The sequence below is a fragment of the Trichechus manatus genome, unplaced genomic scaffold (genome assembly GCF_000243295.1).
Source record: "Trichechus manatus latirostris isolate Lorelei unplaced genomic scaffold, TriManLat1.0 scaffold00019, whole genome shotgun sequence".
NCBI classification, from domain to species: domain Eukaryota; kingdom Metazoa; phylum Chordata; class Mammalia; order Sirenia; family Trichechidae; genus Trichechus; species Trichechus manatus.
In genome coordinates, this window is record NW_004443955.1 from 9155922 (window position 1) to 9175171 (window position 19250).

General features: G+C 41.7%; 1 protein-coding gene across 1 annotated transcript in view; it reads right to left on the minus strand.

Moving 5' to 3' along the window:
- The window catches only part of FAN1 (FANCD2 and FANCI associated nuclease 1), a 47584-nt gene that overhangs the window by 24544 nt on the left and 3790 nt on the right, over positions 1-19250 (minus strand). The window contains exons 3-8 of the mRNA XM_004391318.3: positions 18901-19041; positions 16460-16661; positions 13580-13813; positions 6976-7107; positions 5010-5118; positions 3735-3854 (exon numbers count right to left, since the gene is read on the minus strand). Of these exons, the coding sequence (XP_004391375.2) occupies positions 3735-3854; positions 5010-5118; positions 6976-7107; positions 13580-13813; positions 16460-16661; positions 18901-19041 (938 nt within the window). The remainder of the gene's footprint in view (positions 1-3734; positions 3855-5009; positions 5119-6975; positions 7108-13579; positions 13814-16459; positions 16662-18900; positions 19042-19250) is intronic.

Sequence of the window (19250 nt, forward strand, 5' to 3'; positions counted from 1 at the left end):
AAGAAGAAGAACAAACCAGGTAAGTAATGCATTCCTTAAGAAGAAGAACAAACCAGGTAAGTAATACATTCCTCAAGAAGAAGAACAAACCAGGTAAGTAATGCCTTCCTCAAGAAGAAGAACAAAGCGGGAGGCCTCACACTACCTGATTTTAGAAACTATTATACCACCACAGTAGTCAAAACAGCCTGGGACTGGTACAACAACAAATACATACACCAATGGAAAAGAATTGAGAATCCGGACATAAATTCATCCACCTATGAGCAGCTGATACTTGATAAAGGCTCAAAGTCTATTAATTGGGGAAAAGACAGTCTCTTTAACAAACGGCACTGGCAGAACTAGATATCCGTCTGTAAAATACTGAAACAAGACCCATACCTCACACCATGCACAAAAACTAACCCAAAATGGATCAAAGACCTAAATATAAAATCGAAAACAATAAACATCATGGAAGAAAACATAGGGACAACACTAGGGGCCCTAATACTTGGCATAAACAGAATAAGTAACAACACACAAACAACAGAAGAGAAACTAGATAACTGGGAGCTCCTAAAAATTAAACACTTATGCTCACCAAAAGATTTCACCAAAAGAGTAAAAAGACAACCTATAGACTGGGAAAAAATTTTTGGCTATGACAAATCCAATCAGCACTGAATCTCTAAAATCTACAAGATACTGCAAAATCTCAACAACAAAAAGACAAATAACCCAATTTAAAAATGGGCAAAGGATATATACAAGCACTTCACCAAAGAAGACATTCAGAAGGCTAACAGACACATGAAGAAGTGCTCACGATCAATAGCCATTAGAGAAATGCAAATCAAAACTACAATGAGATACCATCTCACCCCAACAAGGCTAGCATTAATCCAAAAAACACAAAATTATAAATGTTGGAGAGGTTGTGGAGAGACTGGAACACTTACACGCTGTTGGTGGGAATGTAAAACGGTACAACCACTTTGGAAATCGATCTGGGGCTTCCTTAAAAAGCTAGAAATACAAGTAACATACGATCCAGCGATCCTGCTCCTTGGAATACATCCTAGAGAAATAAAAGCCATCACACAAATAGATACATACACATCCATGTTCACTGCAGCATTGTTCACGATAGCAAACAGATGGAAACAACCTAGGTGCCCAACAATAGATGAATGGATAAGCAAATTATGGTATATTCACACAATGGAATACTACTCAACAATAAAAAACAACGATGAATCCATGAAACATAACATGGACGAATCTGGAAGGCATTATGCTGAGTGAATTTAGCCAGTCACGAAAGGACAAATATTGTATAAAACCATATCATAAGAACTCAAGAAAAGGTTTAAACACAGAAGAAATCACTCTTTGATGGTTACAAGAGTAGGGAGGGAGGGAGAGAGTTATTCACTAACTAGATAGTAGACAAGAATTATCTTAGGTGAAAGGAAGGACAGCACACAATACAGGGGAAGTCAGCACAACTGGACTAAACCAAAGCTATGAAATTTCCTGAATACAACCAAACACTTTGAGGGACAGAGTAGCGGGGGCGGAGGTCTGGGGACCATGCTTTCAGGGGACATCTAGGTCAACTGGCATAACAAAGTTTATTAAGAAAACGTTCTGCATCCTACTTTGGTGAGTGGCGTCTGGGGTCTTAACAGCTAGCAAGCGGCCATGTAAGAAACATCAATTGGTCCCAACTCATCTGGAATAAAGGAGAATGAAGAACACCAAAGACACAAGGAAAGTATTGGCCCAAGTGACAGAAATGGCCACATAAACCAGAGACTGCATCAGCCTGAGACCAGAAAAACTAGATGGTGCCCAGCTACCACCAATGACCACCCTGACAGGGAACACCACAGAGAGTCCCTGATGGAACAAGAGAAAAGTGGAGTGCAGAACTCAAACTCCAGTCAAAAGACCAGACTTAATGGTCTGACTGAGACTGGAGGATCCCCAGAAAGCATGGCCCCCAGACTCTCTGTCAACCCAGAACTAAAACCATTCCCGAGGCCAACTCTTCAGACAAAGATGAGACTGGACTATGGGACATCAAATGATACTCATGAAGAGTGTACTTCTTAGCTCAAATAGATACATGAGACTAAATGGGCAGCTCCTGTCTGGAGGTGAGATGAGAAGGCAGAGAGGGTTAGGAGGTGGTTGAATGGACACGGGAAATCAGGGGTGGAAAGGAGGAGTGTGCTGTCACAGTACAGGGAGAGCAATTAGGGTGATGTAACAATGTATGTATAAATTTTTGTATGAGAGACTAACTTGAATTGTAAACTTTCACTTAAACTACAATTAAAAAAAAAACAAAAAAAAACCCTAAGCTCAGGGGCTCATCCACCTCTGTGTATATGAGTGAATGTTCCCATTAACTCAACTGTGAACGAGGGTGAAAGCTGTCAAATCTTCTGAACTTTTAACGGAAAAAAGCAGCAACATAAATACAAGTTTTCTCAATATTTGGTTATAGGCTGACAGACGCTTTCACTTGCTATTTCAGCCTAAACAAACGCTAGAGGTGAGAGCACCACAGCCACCTCAAGGTGAGAGAACAGCCTCCTGGGCCTGAAGCACTTGCGGTAACAAGGCGCTTTTTCAGGAGAAGGCAGGAAGAGCACTATGTCCTAGCTGCACATTCCCTGGTCAGTTTTTCCACCCCTATGTAACCCTAGCCCCCTTCACGCACCAGTGGAAAAACAAAAGCTCCCGGAGGCCTAGACTCCTCCTTCACCCAGATGCCCAGTGCTAGGAGCCACCGACACTGAGCTCCACCCGCTGGTCCTCCACCACGGGCAAGGGGCTTGGGCTGCCTGCTCAGGGTCAGTCACACAACACATCCCCAGCAGCAAAGCAAAGTACCTCACTGAAGGACGAAGCTCAACTAGGAAAAGAAGCTTTTTTCAATCAATTTTCCTACCTGAGGTCCTGTGCAACAAATAAATTAAATCATCATTTCTAAAATAAAACACACCTTCCTGGAAGGCACCTGCTGAGGGTGGGGACACCCTGACGTGCCCTCTCAACTCCTAGATCCTGGCTCCTAAATCCCAGCACAGCTCCCACTGCCAACATATCGTCCAAATCGGTGAAGAGAAACAAACGTTCACGTCTTTGCGTTACTGTTTGCTTTAGTAGCCCTGTTATTTCTTCTGGGTTTGTGATGTTAATGTCATGTGTCAACCTGGCCAGGCTATAATTCTCACTGGTTTGGCAGACGCTACTTTGTGATCTGAAGTGAGCAGCCAATCAGTTGGAAGAGGAGTTTCCTTGGGGATGTGGCCTGCATCCATGTTATAAACGAATGTTCTGGCAAAGCTCACTCTCTCTCCATCCTCGTTCCTCTCGTCATCCTCTGACCACCAGTTCTTGGAATGTAAGAAGACTTCAGCCTGCCACCTGACCTGCAGACTTCGGACTTGCCAGCTCCCATAACCCCATGAGCCAGCAGCCTGCCGCCTGACCTGTAGATTTTGGGTTTGTCAGCCTCCACAACTGCGTGAGCCATTTCCCTGAAATAAATCTCTCTGAATATATTTATATGTATGCTTCACCAGTTTTGCTCCTCTCCAGAACCCAGCCTCAGACAGGGTTGGATGGAAGAGCACAAACAAAAGAATGTCAACAAAAGAAATTAATGCTCTAATTACATTTAGATTTTTATGGTATTTACAAGTTAAATATTTTATAAATTCACCATATTTTACCGGTTCTAGGCGTTTCAGATGCTGGTGTAAGTTAAGCGCCAGTCTATCCCACCATCGGCCTCTGCTCTCAGGACAATAAACTTTCTGAGACAAAAGGTTTTCAAGTTCCTTGACTGCTTCCTATTGCAACAAATAACAAAGAAAGCTTATTAAACTCACAGAAAAATTAACTGTGATTATGCTTAGAATCTAACAGAATTGGCAAAGTGTATTTATAAAGCATATCTTTCCATCCTAAAGTAAGGCTAAGGACAGGAAGATAGGACAGGTGCTTTGAGAATGCTTATGAGTGGGCAGGACTTCCCTGAGGCACCGTATTTCTCAACGAGGGCCACGCCAGTCAGCAAGCACGTGAGAGGACTGTGAATGCTGCATGATATTCTCTGGGCAGCTGAGTCAATCACCAAAGAGACTCACAGGACCAGGCTCCCCGCAGCTGCGCACAAGTGAGTGGCGGCAAGCACATGTGCTTCTGGGAACCCAGCAGGTCATAGGACCAGCTGTGGGAGGGACTTTGGGGCAAGCAGAACCGTAATGAGGGGGTTGTCCAAACCAAACACCCCACTACAGAAGGGAGGCCCCTGGTCTAGACTCCCACACAGACTGTTCAGTCACTCTTTATGTTAACCTTGTGTGGGTCATGGCTCTCTCTGAAACATCTAATGACTGACCTCAGAAGAATGCGCAAGCCCATGGATACACACAGTTTTGGGGATACACAGATCTCCCAAAGCACATCCCATGGATCACAGACCTGGGGTCAAGAACCCCACCTCTAGTATATCCCCTCTGTGAAATACTCTTTAATATGGAAATAGCAAACATAAACAAAAGTTAACTCTAGCCATCTCTAATGTTTATTTAGTCTAAGCAAACAACCAGATTTCTGGTTTCCGATTGTCAATTATTTCCAGACAATCCATGACAGCTGAGAAGGAAAAACGAGCAGACTTGAGATTTCAGACACTTCTGGAGACCTCCCAAGTCACACCCCGAGGTCTGAAAAAGCTCAGGCTCAGGGCTGCAGGGCTCTGTCCGTGACCTCCAGGGTCACCTGTCCTCATCAACTCCTGAGCAAGTGTAACAGCTGCCTGTCGTCAGCCATCTGTCTGTTTTACCCACGAGACAGCGAGCTGCCTATGTTAAACACGCTTCTATTGTATTACTGCACGTTGACCAAACACCCAGGACACGCTGAGAGCCAGGCGGGCCCTCTGACACCAGCTTATCACTGACACAGCAGTAAAAGGCGGGCTGTGGGAGACGTGCTCTAACCTCATACATGTGAAGTCTCTGCCATATTTCAACACTTCGAGACAAAATTCTGGTATAAATCCACCCAACAGTAAAACACCGCAGAAAGAGTGGCAAATCCTCATGGTATCTAAAATGAAGATCACACCAGTAGTTTAATAATTTGCTTTATTTATTATGAGACAATTGTAAGTAACAAAGCAGACTGAATTCCATCTTTTAAAAACACATATTCTAAATACATGCAGTTTTGTAAAATTTTGTACACCACAAACCGTATTCTCACAACCCCACCATTTCATGGGTCACTTAGACAGTGGATTAAGATGTGAACAACTGTTAATATTCTAAGCCAGGGGCCAGCAAACTATGGCCCACAGTCCACATCCAAGGCTCACCACCTGATTTTGTATATCCTGCAAACTAAAAATGGTTTGGGGTTTTTTTTTTTTAATTTTTAAATGGTTAAAATAAATCAAAAGGAGAATGAGATTCCATGACCTGAGAAAACCATACGAAATTCACATTTCAGTGTCCATCAATAAGGTTCATTTACGTGCTGTCTGTGGCTACTTCTGCACTGCAGCGGGGAGCTGGGCAGCAGCCACAGACACCTCACAGACCACAAAGCCTTTAGCTCTTCACACACACAGTTTGCCAGCCCTCCTCTACAGTAATCTAATTTCCTGGCTATAATTTCTTTCTAACTCAACATTATTTATTTATGAAATTTATGTCCTAAGGTCCCTATGTGATGCAAACAGTTTGTGCTCGACTGCTAATCTAAAGGTTGGCAGTTCAAACCTACCCAGCAGCACCATGGAAGAAAGGCCTGGCAATCTGCTTCCGATAAGATTACAGCTGAGAAAGCTCTATGGAGCAGTTCTATTCTGTAACACACGGCGTCGCCATGAGTCGGAACTGACTCAACTGCAACCAACACAACAACAACACGTCCTAAATGCTTTACTGAAAGAGGCATTTGAGCCCACTAGTTTTTTTCATCACTATGTAACGAGAGAGCAAAGGTTTCTTTACATATAGTAAAGATGTTTAACATTTATCAAACAAAAAAATGAAAGATCATGCCCTGTGTACTTGGAACGTTTTGCTGTTGTTGCTGTTGGTGAGAGCGTACAATAACATTCACCAATTCAACAGTTTCTGCATGTACAGTTCAGTGACACTGATTACATTCAAGTTGTGCAACCATTCTCATCCTCCTTCTCTGAGTTGTTCCTCCCGTTAACAAAAATTCACTGCCCCCTAAGGTTTCTATCTAATCTTTTGAGTTGCTGTTGTCAATTCAATCCCACATGGATAGTTCTTAAAAGAGCACAATGCTCAAGGCAGACATTCATTCCTAGTTAAGCTAAATTATTCTTTGGTTTCAAGAAGACTTCAGGGGATATTTTTGGTTTAAGGTTTAAAGATTATCTCAGGACAATAGTTTTAAGGGGTCATCCAGCCTCCACCAGAAAGTCTGGATTCCATGAGAATTTTAAATTCTGTTCTGCATTTTCTCCCTTTTGATAAGGCTTCTTCTATAAAATCTTTGATCAAAATGTTCAGCAATGATAGCTAGGTACTTAGAACTTTTAAAGCAAATGTCCACCGGATTTCTTTTTCAGAATAGCTACTTGAGCTCCCTACTGTGTTTCCCACACATTTGTCCTGCTGCTGGGCTCCCTCACACTTGCATGAAGCTGCTGGTGCTCCAGAATGCCAGCACACCCAAGAGGCAAGCATAGAGCAGCCATGTGCTCACCTAACGGCTGCTACCTACACTGAATTCACTTCAAGTTCAGGCTCTCCATGCATTTCACACAACACTCTGCGTCTATGTGAAGCAAGCAGGAAATTCAACTCCACAGTTGGTTTGGCCACGGTAAGCAGTGTGTTCTCTAGCGAAAACGTTACCTTAAGTGATGGAACAACTTCGTCAAGAAGTAAACTTCTGCAGGTACCTAAAAGGAGAAAACCTCACCTCAGGGAAGGGTGGTTCTTCAGTTGGTTCCAATCCCTCCGTGCATGCTGTGCAAGCTCCCTGGCTTCATCCCAGTCCCCGCTGGCCATCGCAGCAGAAATGTCGCTCAGCATGTGTGCAGCTGCTGCATACCTGGGCAGAAAGACAACACCTTCCACATTCCAGATGTGAACGAGCACTCACACAAAACCTCCACGTCCCATCCACTACATCTGACTCTGAAGGGTAAGAGTGGTTTTTGAAAAAAATGAGGGTTATTTAATTTTTATTCTAGTAATAATTTAATATACTACCCTATGAAGTGGCCCAAGAGAACTAATACAGGCTGCCTAGACAGAAAGATAAGAACACTTACACTGTATTATCACATAACATAAGGAGCCTTGGTGGAGCAATGGATTAAGCACTCAACTGCTAACCAAAAGGTGGGCAGTTCAAATCCACCAGCCACTCCTTGGAAACCACATGGGACCCTTCTACTCTGTCCTATAGAGTCGCTATGAGACAGAATCAACTCGATGGCAACGGGTTTGGTTTTTAATCACATAACACATCTCATTATGTAAACGTAATATCGATCAGTTCACCATTTCTAATTTTTGGTATTCATTCATTCAACAACTTGGCAGTAACCATATAAAGGTGTAACTGACTTTGGAATTATATTAAGGTGTGGATTTGGTGACTTAATCATTTACAGCCAGAGGTAACCAAAGGGATGCTGTCCAAGCAAAAAGAATTACTTCGGAAATTTCAAAACCGACTTCTTTGTGAGACAGCAATGCTGAAATGTTATGAAACCGCTTAGTTGAAAAAAAAAGACTTCTCACTGCAGCATTAGGTACCGGGAACAAAAACATCTGACCTACTGACCTGTGACACTTTTGGTACGTACTCATTGTATTTTGAACTCACATCTAAAAGAAAAGCATGCAATATCATATGTGCAAATACTATAAAATCAGAGTAAAAGAAATTGACTCTAAATGTACAAATTTGTTCAAGAGCTGTTTGACCTAATTCTCTTACAATATGCTACTGGACAATTCTAAAGTCAGTAAGAAAAGAGAATGCAGCAAGGGAAATTTGCCCAAGGCTGGCACATGCCTGGTAAGAATCCCCTTCCACACTAACCAGTCACACGGTCAGGAGCTTCAGGAATGGTCCCCGGCACCAAAGCTTAAACCAGGTCCCACCTCCAAGTGGCCATCGAGACCAGCCCTGTCATGCTCACCTCCCCGTCTACCTCCATTGCTACCCAGCCACCCTCATCATCATGTGGACTCAGTGTTGGCAGTACTCATCCTTCACCTGACCCAAACTCACCCTGCTTCCCAAACCTTTCACAGTGCTGCCTGAACTGTCACCAGGGGGCAGCATTCTCCTCCACATCCTCATGCTTTCTTTATCTCCTGCCTTATCTGAAACCTGGCTGACAAAGCTTCCCCTAACCTGGAAGAAAGGCTCTTCTCTCAAGTGGAGGGCGGCTCTTCTCACAGCCCTCCTACCTCAGGGCTGAGAGATATACAGAGTCCTCCCTTCTTCCTATTTTGCTCTCAAATCTTTCCTCTTCCTCCTCAGAAGCGTCCATTCATTGGACACTCATTCCTCCTCCTTGCAGGCATCTGCCAGCCTCCTAGACCCAGGCTGGTTGCTTCCCGTCATTTTCTGAAGCCTTGAACTAACTCACGGTCTTGTCTACTCCACATCTCCTGCCATGACGTCCACGATGTCCTACGACTTCACCTCCGTGAGGACCAACGGCACTCTCAGTTTCGAGACCCCTTGCTAATCACGCTGTTCTCTACCTTTCCTCAGCTCCCTCGTACCCCTGGCCATTCAGAACCTTATCTGTCTCCAAGGAACCATACCACCCTCAAAATCTCGATCTCAAGCACTACATTCACTGACCACCACCTCCAATCTTCCAGTTTACTTCCTGACTGCCACAGTTCCTCCGCTTCATCTAGGTCCCCACCTGACACACACCTCCACATCCAGCCAGAGCAAATTGGTCTATCACACACTGGTGAACACACAACCATTCATCTGGCCAGCCCTAGTCATGGTGTACACAACTGACCACTTCCTCTAAGCCTGGACCTAGGTCCCTGGATTTCGCTAGAGAAAATCACAGGGCCAGGATGACTGGTGTCACTTAAATTCAAGGGCACAGACTTCAAATGAGCACTCACTGTGACACCTCAATCCAGCCTTGCTCCCTGGTAGACCTGCTGTCCACTCTGCAGGACGGCTGCTCACTACTTGTGCATTCCAGCCACACCCACCACAGGCACCTTCTCATCAGACTTCTGAGGAGACAACCCAAATGAATGCGTATCTGTAAGAGTGTACAGTTATTCTCCCCATTTACAGATAAGGAAACTGAGGCACACAGCAGTTTCACAGTTCATTAGTACAGAGGAATTGAAACTTATCTGATCTGGCTTCAGAATGCACATTTTCACAAAACAGAAAAGCATAAAGCCCCTCAAGGTGAAAGGGTAGAAAGACATGAGAAGTTCCACTTCTGGGATAGCAGCATGTGTTGCTCCTCGGAGCTGCTCCCCAGCGAGACAAGCAAAACTGGTGAAAACTATTTAAAAAAAAAAAAAAAAACACCATCTGAAGTCTCTGGGCATTGTTCTAAGGGCATCTAAGAAATAAAGAAACATTTATGAAAATCTACTAAAATTCGGTAAGAGCAGCTACAGTCTGTGGCATTTGAGCCAAGAACCCCTCCTTTCTCCTCCCTTTCTCAGCCTAACAGAAGCTGCATTCAGGGTGCTGTGGCTGTGAAGATGGGGCTCCCTCTCCCCTCAGCTCCCTGTCAAGGGGTACCATAGCTCACTGAGAGGGGAGTGCCACCAGCACTCCCTGTCCTCACCAATTCTAAGCTGTACAGGCCAAATTCTTATAAAAGTTTCAGGAAATCCAAGTATTTTTCCCCTTAAGGCCCACACTATTCTTTCCTATCAAAACCTACTTTTGTTGGTCAAATCAAATTTTCACTAAATCCATGTACCAAAATAGATTCCTGAAAATCTATAACTTACCACGTACATAATTCTAATATGCAGTACACGAGTTATTATTAGCTTTACCTGGAGCATTATTACTAGGAACACATTTCATCTTCACCCTTGTTCATGGCAACAATATACCCACAAGGCAGACATGTTACAATGCCTGTATTAAAAAATGCTCTCCATGTGCTTGTGGATTGGAAGATTAATACAGTCAAGATGTCAATACTACCCAAAGCAATCTACAGATACGACACAATTCCAATCAAAATTCCAACAGCATTCTTCACAGAAATGGAAAAACTAACCCTCAATTTTATAGGGAAAGAGAACAGACACAGAATAGCCAAAGTGATTTTGAAGAGGAACAAAGTAGAGGCCTCACACTTCCTGACTTCAAAACAGATTACACAGCTACAGTAACCAAAACAGCCTCGTACTGGTTTAATGACAGACACGTAGACCAATGGAATAGAACTGAAAATCCAGAAATAAATCCAAGCATCTATGGCCAGCTGATTCTCCACAACGGAACCAAATCCATTCAATGAGGAAGGTAAACAGTCTCTTCAACAAATGGTGCTGGCAAACTGGACTTCCACATGCAGAAAAATGAAACAAGATCCATACCTCACACCACATACAAAAACTAATTCAAAATGGATCAAGGGCCTAGATGTTAAATCTAAAACCATAAAGTTCTTGCAAGAAAATACAGGAGCAAAGTTTTGGGACCTAATGTTTTTAGTGATAGATGATCAAACACAACAATGAATGCATAAGGAACAGAAATAAAACAGATAACTGGGACCTCACAGAAGTTAGATACTTATCTTTATCAAAAGAGTAAAGAGACCAGAAAAAAATCTTAGGGAACAATATAACTGATAAGGGTCTAATATCTAAAATATATAGAAAACTTCTACAATTTAACAACAAAAAGACAAATAACTCAGTCAAAAACTGGGCGAAGGACATGAACAGACACCTCACCAAAGAGGATATTCAAATGACCAACAGGCACAAGAAAATATGCTCAATGGCATTAGCCATCAAAGAAATGCAAATCAAAACCACAGTGAGATACTATTTCACTCCCACTAGGATGACTAAGATTAAAAAAAAAAACAAAAAACAGAAAATAACAAGTGTTGGAGGGGATGTGGAGATATCAGAACCCTCATCCATTGCTGGTGGGGATGAAAAATGGTACAGCTGTTGTGGAAAACAGTCTGGTGGTTCCTTAAAAAACTAGAGGTAGAGCTGCCATATGACCCACCAACTCCACTCTGCGGTATATACCCTAGGATCTAACAGAAGTGACATGAACAGACATACACACACCTAAGTTCCTCACAGCACTATTCATAACAGCAAAAAGATGGAAACAACCTAAGTGCGTATCAACAGATGAACGGGGAAGTAAAATATGGTACATACATACAATGGAATACTACTCAGCAATAAAGAAAAATGAGTTCCCAAAACATCTTCGAACATGGGTGAACCTGGAGGACATGCTGAATGAAATAAGTCAAACACAAAAAATATACATATTTTATATATATATATATATATATATATACAGTATGTTTTTTTATGAAATGACATTAACAGGTAAATATACAGAAACTAATGTTCATTAGTTGTTACCAGGGATGGTGGGGGGTAAGGATCCACTCTCTAGCCGGTAGAACTTACTGTTTTTGGTGATGCGAAAGGTAACAACAAACGAGAGTGAACTGTACACAGCCTGACGAAGGTGAACCATGTTACTAACATGTACACAAGAAAAGACCTGTTGGTGATTGCTATCACATACGTAATTTTAAAACCATAGCAAAACCAACCAAAAAAATATATGTGTGGGTATATACGGTGAAGTGTTCAGCTGCTAACCAAAAGGCAGGCAGTTCAAGTCCACCAGCCACTCCTTGGAAACCCTACTGGGCAGTTCTACTCTGTCCTATAGGGTCACTATAAGTTGGAGTCAACTCAATGGCAAAGGGATTTTTTTTTGGTGGGGGTAGGCATATATGCTTATAGGTTTGTATATGTGAGTATGTATGTGTGTATATATAGGTGTATGCATATATCTATATATCTACGTGACTCTGCATGTATATTCATATATATAATAAAGCTCATAGGGGGCATAATTAGACACCTCTCAGACATAACCAAATACCTCATGGGATTGGTTTTCTGGGTTTGAAGGATTAGGACCACAGTCTTGTGGAACATCTTGGTCAACTGGCACAATATAGTTTATAAAATTATGCTCTACATTCTTGTTTGGTGAGTAATGTCTGGTGTCTTTAAAGCTTATAAACAGCTACTGGTCTCAACTAATCCAGAGCAAAAGAGAAAGAAGGAAAGCAAAGACTAAAAGAAGAAACTAGTCTACAGGACAAATAGCCTACATGAATCATGACCTCATCTACCTGAGGCCAGAAGAACAAGATGGTACCCGGCTACCACTACTGACTGTTCTAATCAGGGCCACAGTAGGTGGAACCTGATAGAATGGGAAAAAATGTGGAACAGAACTTAAATTCCTATTAAAAAAAAAAAAGCCAGACTTACTGGACTGGTTGAGATGGAGGACTCCCCAAGACTATAGCCCTGAGATACTCTTCAAACCCTGAACCGAAACTAACCCGAGGTCACCTTGTAGCTAAATAACAGATCGGCTCACAAAATAATGCGTATCACCCAAAGTATACATTTCTATGTTCTCCTTATATTCTTAAGAACATATGTAAGTGAGACAAAAAAGATAAAGAACAAAAACACTTTAAATACTGTTCTGGCTGTAGGCTTAGTTTCTATTGTAGTTAGGAAAAATAAATAAATAAAACTTTTACATCCTTTAAAAAATCACCTATACGAGACCAAACGGTCAACAATTACTTTAAAACTAAGATGAAAATGTAAGGCAGCAGGGAAACTAGATTAATGGAAATGAAATAACCAGAACGGAAATAATGAGAATGTTCACACATTGCAAAGAATGCAGCCAATCGCAGTGAACAATCTATGCAGAAATTGTTGAATGGGAACCTAAACTGCTGTGTATACCTTCACCAAAAACACAATAAAATATTATTTTAAAAAAATGCTCCCTACTAAAGCTATTTGGGAACATAAGCCAGGGAAAATTTTGGTTGCTCTGACTCAAAACTCATTTGTTTTGTCAACCTTGATCTAAACACATTTCTACGTTCTCCTTATATTCTTAGGAATGTATGTCAGTGAGACAAAAAAGGTAAAGAGCAAAAACACTTTAACTACTGTTCTGGCTGTAAACTCATGTTTCCACTGTGGTTAGGAAAAATAAATAAAAACTTTTACATTAATTAAAACACACACTGAGATATTACAGTGGGCTAATATGATCTTGGAAACCCTGGTGGTGTAGTGGTTAAGTGCTATGGCTGCTAACCAAAAGGTCAGCACTTTGAATCCACCAGGTGTTACTTGGAAACTCTATGGGGCAGTCCTACTCTATCGTATAGGGTCACTATGAGTAGGAATCAACTCAAAGGCAATGGGGTCTTTTTTAAATATGATCTTACCTGATGAGATCTTCTCTGTCTTGGAAGATTCTGGTTTTCCGATTGATGGTGTAACTAGGAAACTCCATTCGGCCAAGGTTGACCAGTAGTACAGTAGAAAGCTGTCCCTGTCCACCACATGCAGCTTCTTCATCTTCCACTGAGTCAGTCAATGAAAACAGTAGCAAGATCCGGGAAAACACAGCCCTGGGGCCTTTACAGACTCTCAGGGACTGGCCGGCCAAGTCTTTAGCTCTGAAAAATGTACAATATAGAAATACCTTTCTTTTTTAGGCATTTGGATATCAGATTTCACAAATTATTTTCGGCTAAAATATAGATGGCACTCATTATTCCAAGCCTGAAGCAGCAGAGTGCAGTAGTCTTTTTGGAGTTGGAATTCTAAATCTACCACTCCCAGGTACGTGACCCTGGAGCACTACTTAACCTCTCTGGGGCACAGTCCCACCTAGGGGCACAGTGAAGTTTAAACGAAGTAACGTCTCCCAACAATTTCACACATGGTTTGGCTCAACAGAAGTATTTCCTTCCCTAGCCGCACAGTAGTATAGGGCTTATCTTGTTCATAAACATTTAAAATACTAGGAAAACTGTCATAAAAGTATCATCTATTCAACATTAGCAATTCTCAATTCTTGATTCGAGTCACTATTTAGATTTAATAATAGGTATTTATTTAAACGTCCTTATCGAAGGCTCTTGGAAAGGTGTGGCATTTTGTACACCAGGAAGCGGTACAAATCTACACCAAGGTTTGGTGCTACTCTGATGTGCAATGCAGCCTAGGCGCATATCCATTCCAGATTGACCTTAGAGGGATTTAGTTCAATTCTGGATGTTTGCCAGGTGAGGCTGGAGATCTGAATTAAACCCAGAGCCCTGTGGGCCCTTGGGACTCCAGCAACTTAGGGACCATCTACAGTCAAGTTTTTCAACCTCAGCACTATTGACATTTGAGGCCGGATCATTCTTCATTGTAGGACCTGTCTTGTACACTGTAGGATGTTCAGCGGTATCCCTGGCCACTACCCACTAGATGACAGTAGCACGCCCCACTCCCCCCTACTGTGACAACGAAGATGTCACCATTGCTAGATGCCTCCTGGGGGGCAAAATCACCCCTGGTTGAGAACCAGTTGCCTAATGGAGTCCCCACACCCTCCCATCCCAGAACCTACTGAACAGAAAGCAGTACTGCATCCCTGGGGGTGTGGCAGAGATTAGTGCTACAAAGAAAGATATGAGAGAGGCAGGGGTGAGGATTCTGACCACACCACCATTTAACTGAAAACCACTGAGCTGCAAGGATGGCCAAAAAAGGGCCCACTTCATCCATTTCAGGGGATGCCCCCAGTGTATCAAGCCTCCAGGTGGCAGACATGGAAAACTGAGCAGTGACTATCTACTAGGGTTAAGAAAGTATGAATAATATGACATTTTCTGTTTCCTTATAATAACAGCAGAGTAGACAAACCAGTACTGCCCTGATGTGGGACTATTACGGACTCTGAAATTCCATTTCTGGGGCCTACAACGAAATGAAGAAATTAAGTGAAGTACAATCTTAAAGGACAGCAATTTTATGTACAACTAAATAGCCTTAAAGTTTTACTCTCCCAGAAGCCCAAAGTCAGTGATAAACACGTTAATCTTCTTTCATTTACGTATGTCCGTATGCTAAGTGCTCAGTGAGGCTGCTGATTTCAATGCTGACTTACTTATAAAGATGCTAGACTTAAGGTTAATAAAATATCAGGAAATAGAACTAGATTAAAAAAATGGACTTAGAAGACATTTAACATACCACAGAGATGAGGTTTTATACTTCTAAAGTCAAGTAACTATAAACGTGCCTTTTTTTTTTTAATCTATAGTATAAACTTTTTGGAAGTGTTGGTACTGACATTTTTCTTAATAATGTAAGCCTTATTATACCTATGCTCTATTAAAGATTATTACTTATACTATCTTCCCAAGAAGAGTGAACTCGGTCCAATTCTGGATGTACGACAGTTCAAAATTACAAGTATATATATAAAACAAATAACATCGACATTATTTTTCAAGAGTTTTGAAGAGCATTATTTCATTTCATCTTCAACTACTCCAAAATAGTGGATTTCCACACTGAAGTTGATACAGTTTTATTTTATAGATAACACAGGCAGAAGAAACAAAAATTCTAAAAGTTGTTATAATCTTCCCCAAACTGAAACAGTTCAAGGGCTTAAGTGTAAATGAAATCATCCACAGTTTTTGGTAATTTTTTATGTCTTAATCCAAGAAAAGCTGCATACTAAGATGGACTGACTATACTTTAATAAAAAGCCTACTAAAATAAAAATCTGACTGAATACTAAAATCCTATACAAATAGTAGTTAAAACTGTATTTTTCTTGAATAATAAAATACTAGAATTTACCAAAAGCCTATTATTGCCTTTGCTACTGCCTATTGACTTTTTTTTTTTTTTTTTTTTTTGGTCTTAGAAAGTGGTACAGTACTATGAGACTTATGATTAATAAACCAAGAAAATTCAGGGTATTGTAATTAAGACTCTTCTGGCCAAAAAAGTGTACAATCTATTACAATAAGTTAACATGTGCTATTAAGATTTTAAACATGTTTACTGTAACAAAGGAGCCCTGGTTGTGCAGTGGTTAAAGCGCTCAGCTGCTAACTGAAAGGTTGGCAGCTGGAACCCACCAGCCGCTCTGTGGAAGAAGGATGTGGCAATATTCTTCCATAAGGTTTACACAGCCTAGGAAACCCTACAGGGCAGCTCTGCTCTGTCCTACAGGGTTGCTATGAGTTGGAATCAACTCCACGGCTGTGGGTTTGGTTTGGGGTTTTGGTTACTGTAATAATAGTCAATAAAACCTTTTCAAAATCACTGCTCCAATTCCAGGCTGATTCTTGCCCCAAGTGAAGACTGAACGCTGTTTGGCCAGTTTGAGAAAGGAGCCCACCAACTGCTGCTTCTGCCCACTGGGATTCACCAGGTGGAAGGTCTTCGCCAGCGTTTTTAGTTGAGGAGCAGAAAGTAGCTCAAGCGCTTCAGAGAGTTCTTCCAGTTCAGATTCTGAAATGGTTAAAAAAGAAAGTAGCTAAAAACAGTTTTTAAGAATCTTACCACGTTCTAACTTTATTTCCTTTAGGAAGAAGGAAATTATGCAAATAAAATGAAATCCTACTGTAGAAATTTTAATGAGTTTGCCAAACTAATTATGAAAGAATATGTAAAGTCAGTATTTCTTGAGAGTCAGTATTTCTTACTAAAAAGTAACGAAAAAAATGTGAATAAAAGAAAGATGCATATGGAGAGTCATTATGGTTTAGGCATCCTCCTTCAAAAAGCTTACTGGTATATATATTGGAATCCCTGGGTATGCAAGTGATTAACACTCTCTTGGCTGCTAACCAAAAGGTTGAGGTTCAAGTCCACCCAGAGGTACCTTGGAAGAAAGGCCTGGTGATCTACTTCTAAAAAATCAGCCACTGGAATCACTATGGAGCACCGTTCTACTCTGACACACATGGGGTCACCATGAGTCAAAATCAACTAAACAGCAACTGGTTTCTAATTATAAAACCTCCAACCAGAGTTCTCCAAACAGGTCACAGAGTATACTGCCCATCAGCTCTCTTCTCTCTCAGGGTTTCCCTCTGGGCCCATTCACAGGTTCACTCATTCAACGTAAGTGACTATTAAGTGACCCAGACACCATGCTAGACCCCAAGTCAGCAGTGAATCAGACATGGCTGGTCTTTTGTCTTCAAGGTATTCAGTTTAGGGAATTGTCTTCTTCCCTCATTCCACAAATATTTATTGAGGGTGTACTATGTACCACATAATGTTCTAAGGTCCTGGGCACACTATCATCAACAAAATAAAGTCCTTGCCCACAAGAAGCTTCCATTCTAGCATAATAAGTACGTAAGTCTGTCAGGTGGTGATCAGGGCTATGAACAAAAATGAGTAAGGCAAACTGAACATGGCAGGGAGCCGGCTCTACGACGTACAGGGTGGTCAGACAACTCTCTGATGAGGTGACACGGAGGAGAGATGTGAATGAAATGCGGGGATCAGCTGTGTGGAAGACTGTCCTACGTGGAGGAGACAGCAAGCACAAAGCCTCTGAAACGCGATGGCTCAGCACGTGAAGAACAGCTAAGCGACCCGTGAGGCTGCAGCAGAGTGAGCGAGAGGGCAGGGAGACGAGGTCCAAGGAGCAGCCAGGACAGCAGGTGCCTAAGCCATCATATCCGAGCTCCTTCACCAAGCCTCCATGTCTGTCCCCAGCCTTCCCCATCTCCACCCTACGTAGCCCCACCACAATCACCGACTCCCCACAACAGACTGTGCCCCACAGAAAAATCTGGCTGGATCTGCTTATTTCTGTCTAAAATGTCAGCACCCTGAACCCAAGGCTCACATCTTCCATTCTCCTTACATCTAACCAGTTTCCAGAACAATACTACACTCAATACACAGGTGGGTGCTTAAGGAATGCTACTGACAAGACGACCAAAGTTGTCTTTGGAGAATAAGATAAACTCTCCTTTAGTGTTCACATATGTGTAAACCAGTTAAACAGTTCTGAAAGCACTCAGCTCATAAAACTACAAGATCTGTCTGTGTATGCACGCAGGGGTAAAGTTTTTAGAGGCAATATTAATTTCAAACAAATGAGCTTTATTCTATCACTGAACCCAAAAACCCAAACTCATGGCCATTGAGTCGATTCCAACTCATAGCGACCCTACAGGACAGAGCAGAACTGCCCCATAGGTTTCTAAGGAGCAGCTGGTGGATTCGAACTGTCGAACTTTTGGTTGGCAGCCAAGCTCTTAACCACTGTGCCACCAGGGCACCATTCTATCATAGAGGAATCTGAAATGGATTCAAGTTCTTGCTGGAAAAAGAGACTGAGGAAGGATGACTTAAAAAGTCTTACACATGACTTCTGACCACTAGCTGCAATGAAGTCAAGAAAAATAGTGAAAAATACTTTCTTCTGTGGCACAGGTCCACATGTGTATCCCTAGGTAACTTTACTGCCCTAAACCTGTGACAGTCAAGGAAATCACAGCAGAGAATCTTTCATTATTCTCGTATTCTTCACCCAGGCTGAGAATGTCCTTAGGATCACAGGAATAATTTGTTGTCCTAAAAACTGTCATTTAAAAAAAAAAAAAAAAAACCATTATTCACCAGGCATCAACCAGGAGATGGCACCATACTAGTATTACCATCATTCTGCAGAAACTTAATTCTTCACACAGTATTTTCATTTTACGTTTCCTTCTACTAACCATACCTGTCTGTAGAAAGCCTGCTTCCTTCAGTTCTTCAATTACTGGTGTTAAATCTGGGGCAATCTCTTCATATTCTAATTTGTTCATTTTAATCCAGTTTAATTTACGTTGAAAGAGTCGTACATATAACTTCTGCCCACTAGCTGCAATAAAGTCAACAAACCAGTGAAAAATATTAACTTTCTTCTCAAACACAATATACAAATACCTTTACTTCTTAAAACTGAGGAGAGTCAAACACACTATTAGAAATACACAAACGCTTACTGAACTGATCTTCTAAGAGAATCTTTTTCCTCCTTTGGAAGATGGAATTTATTTCAATCAGAAGTACCTGTGGGGACGTCCCCTT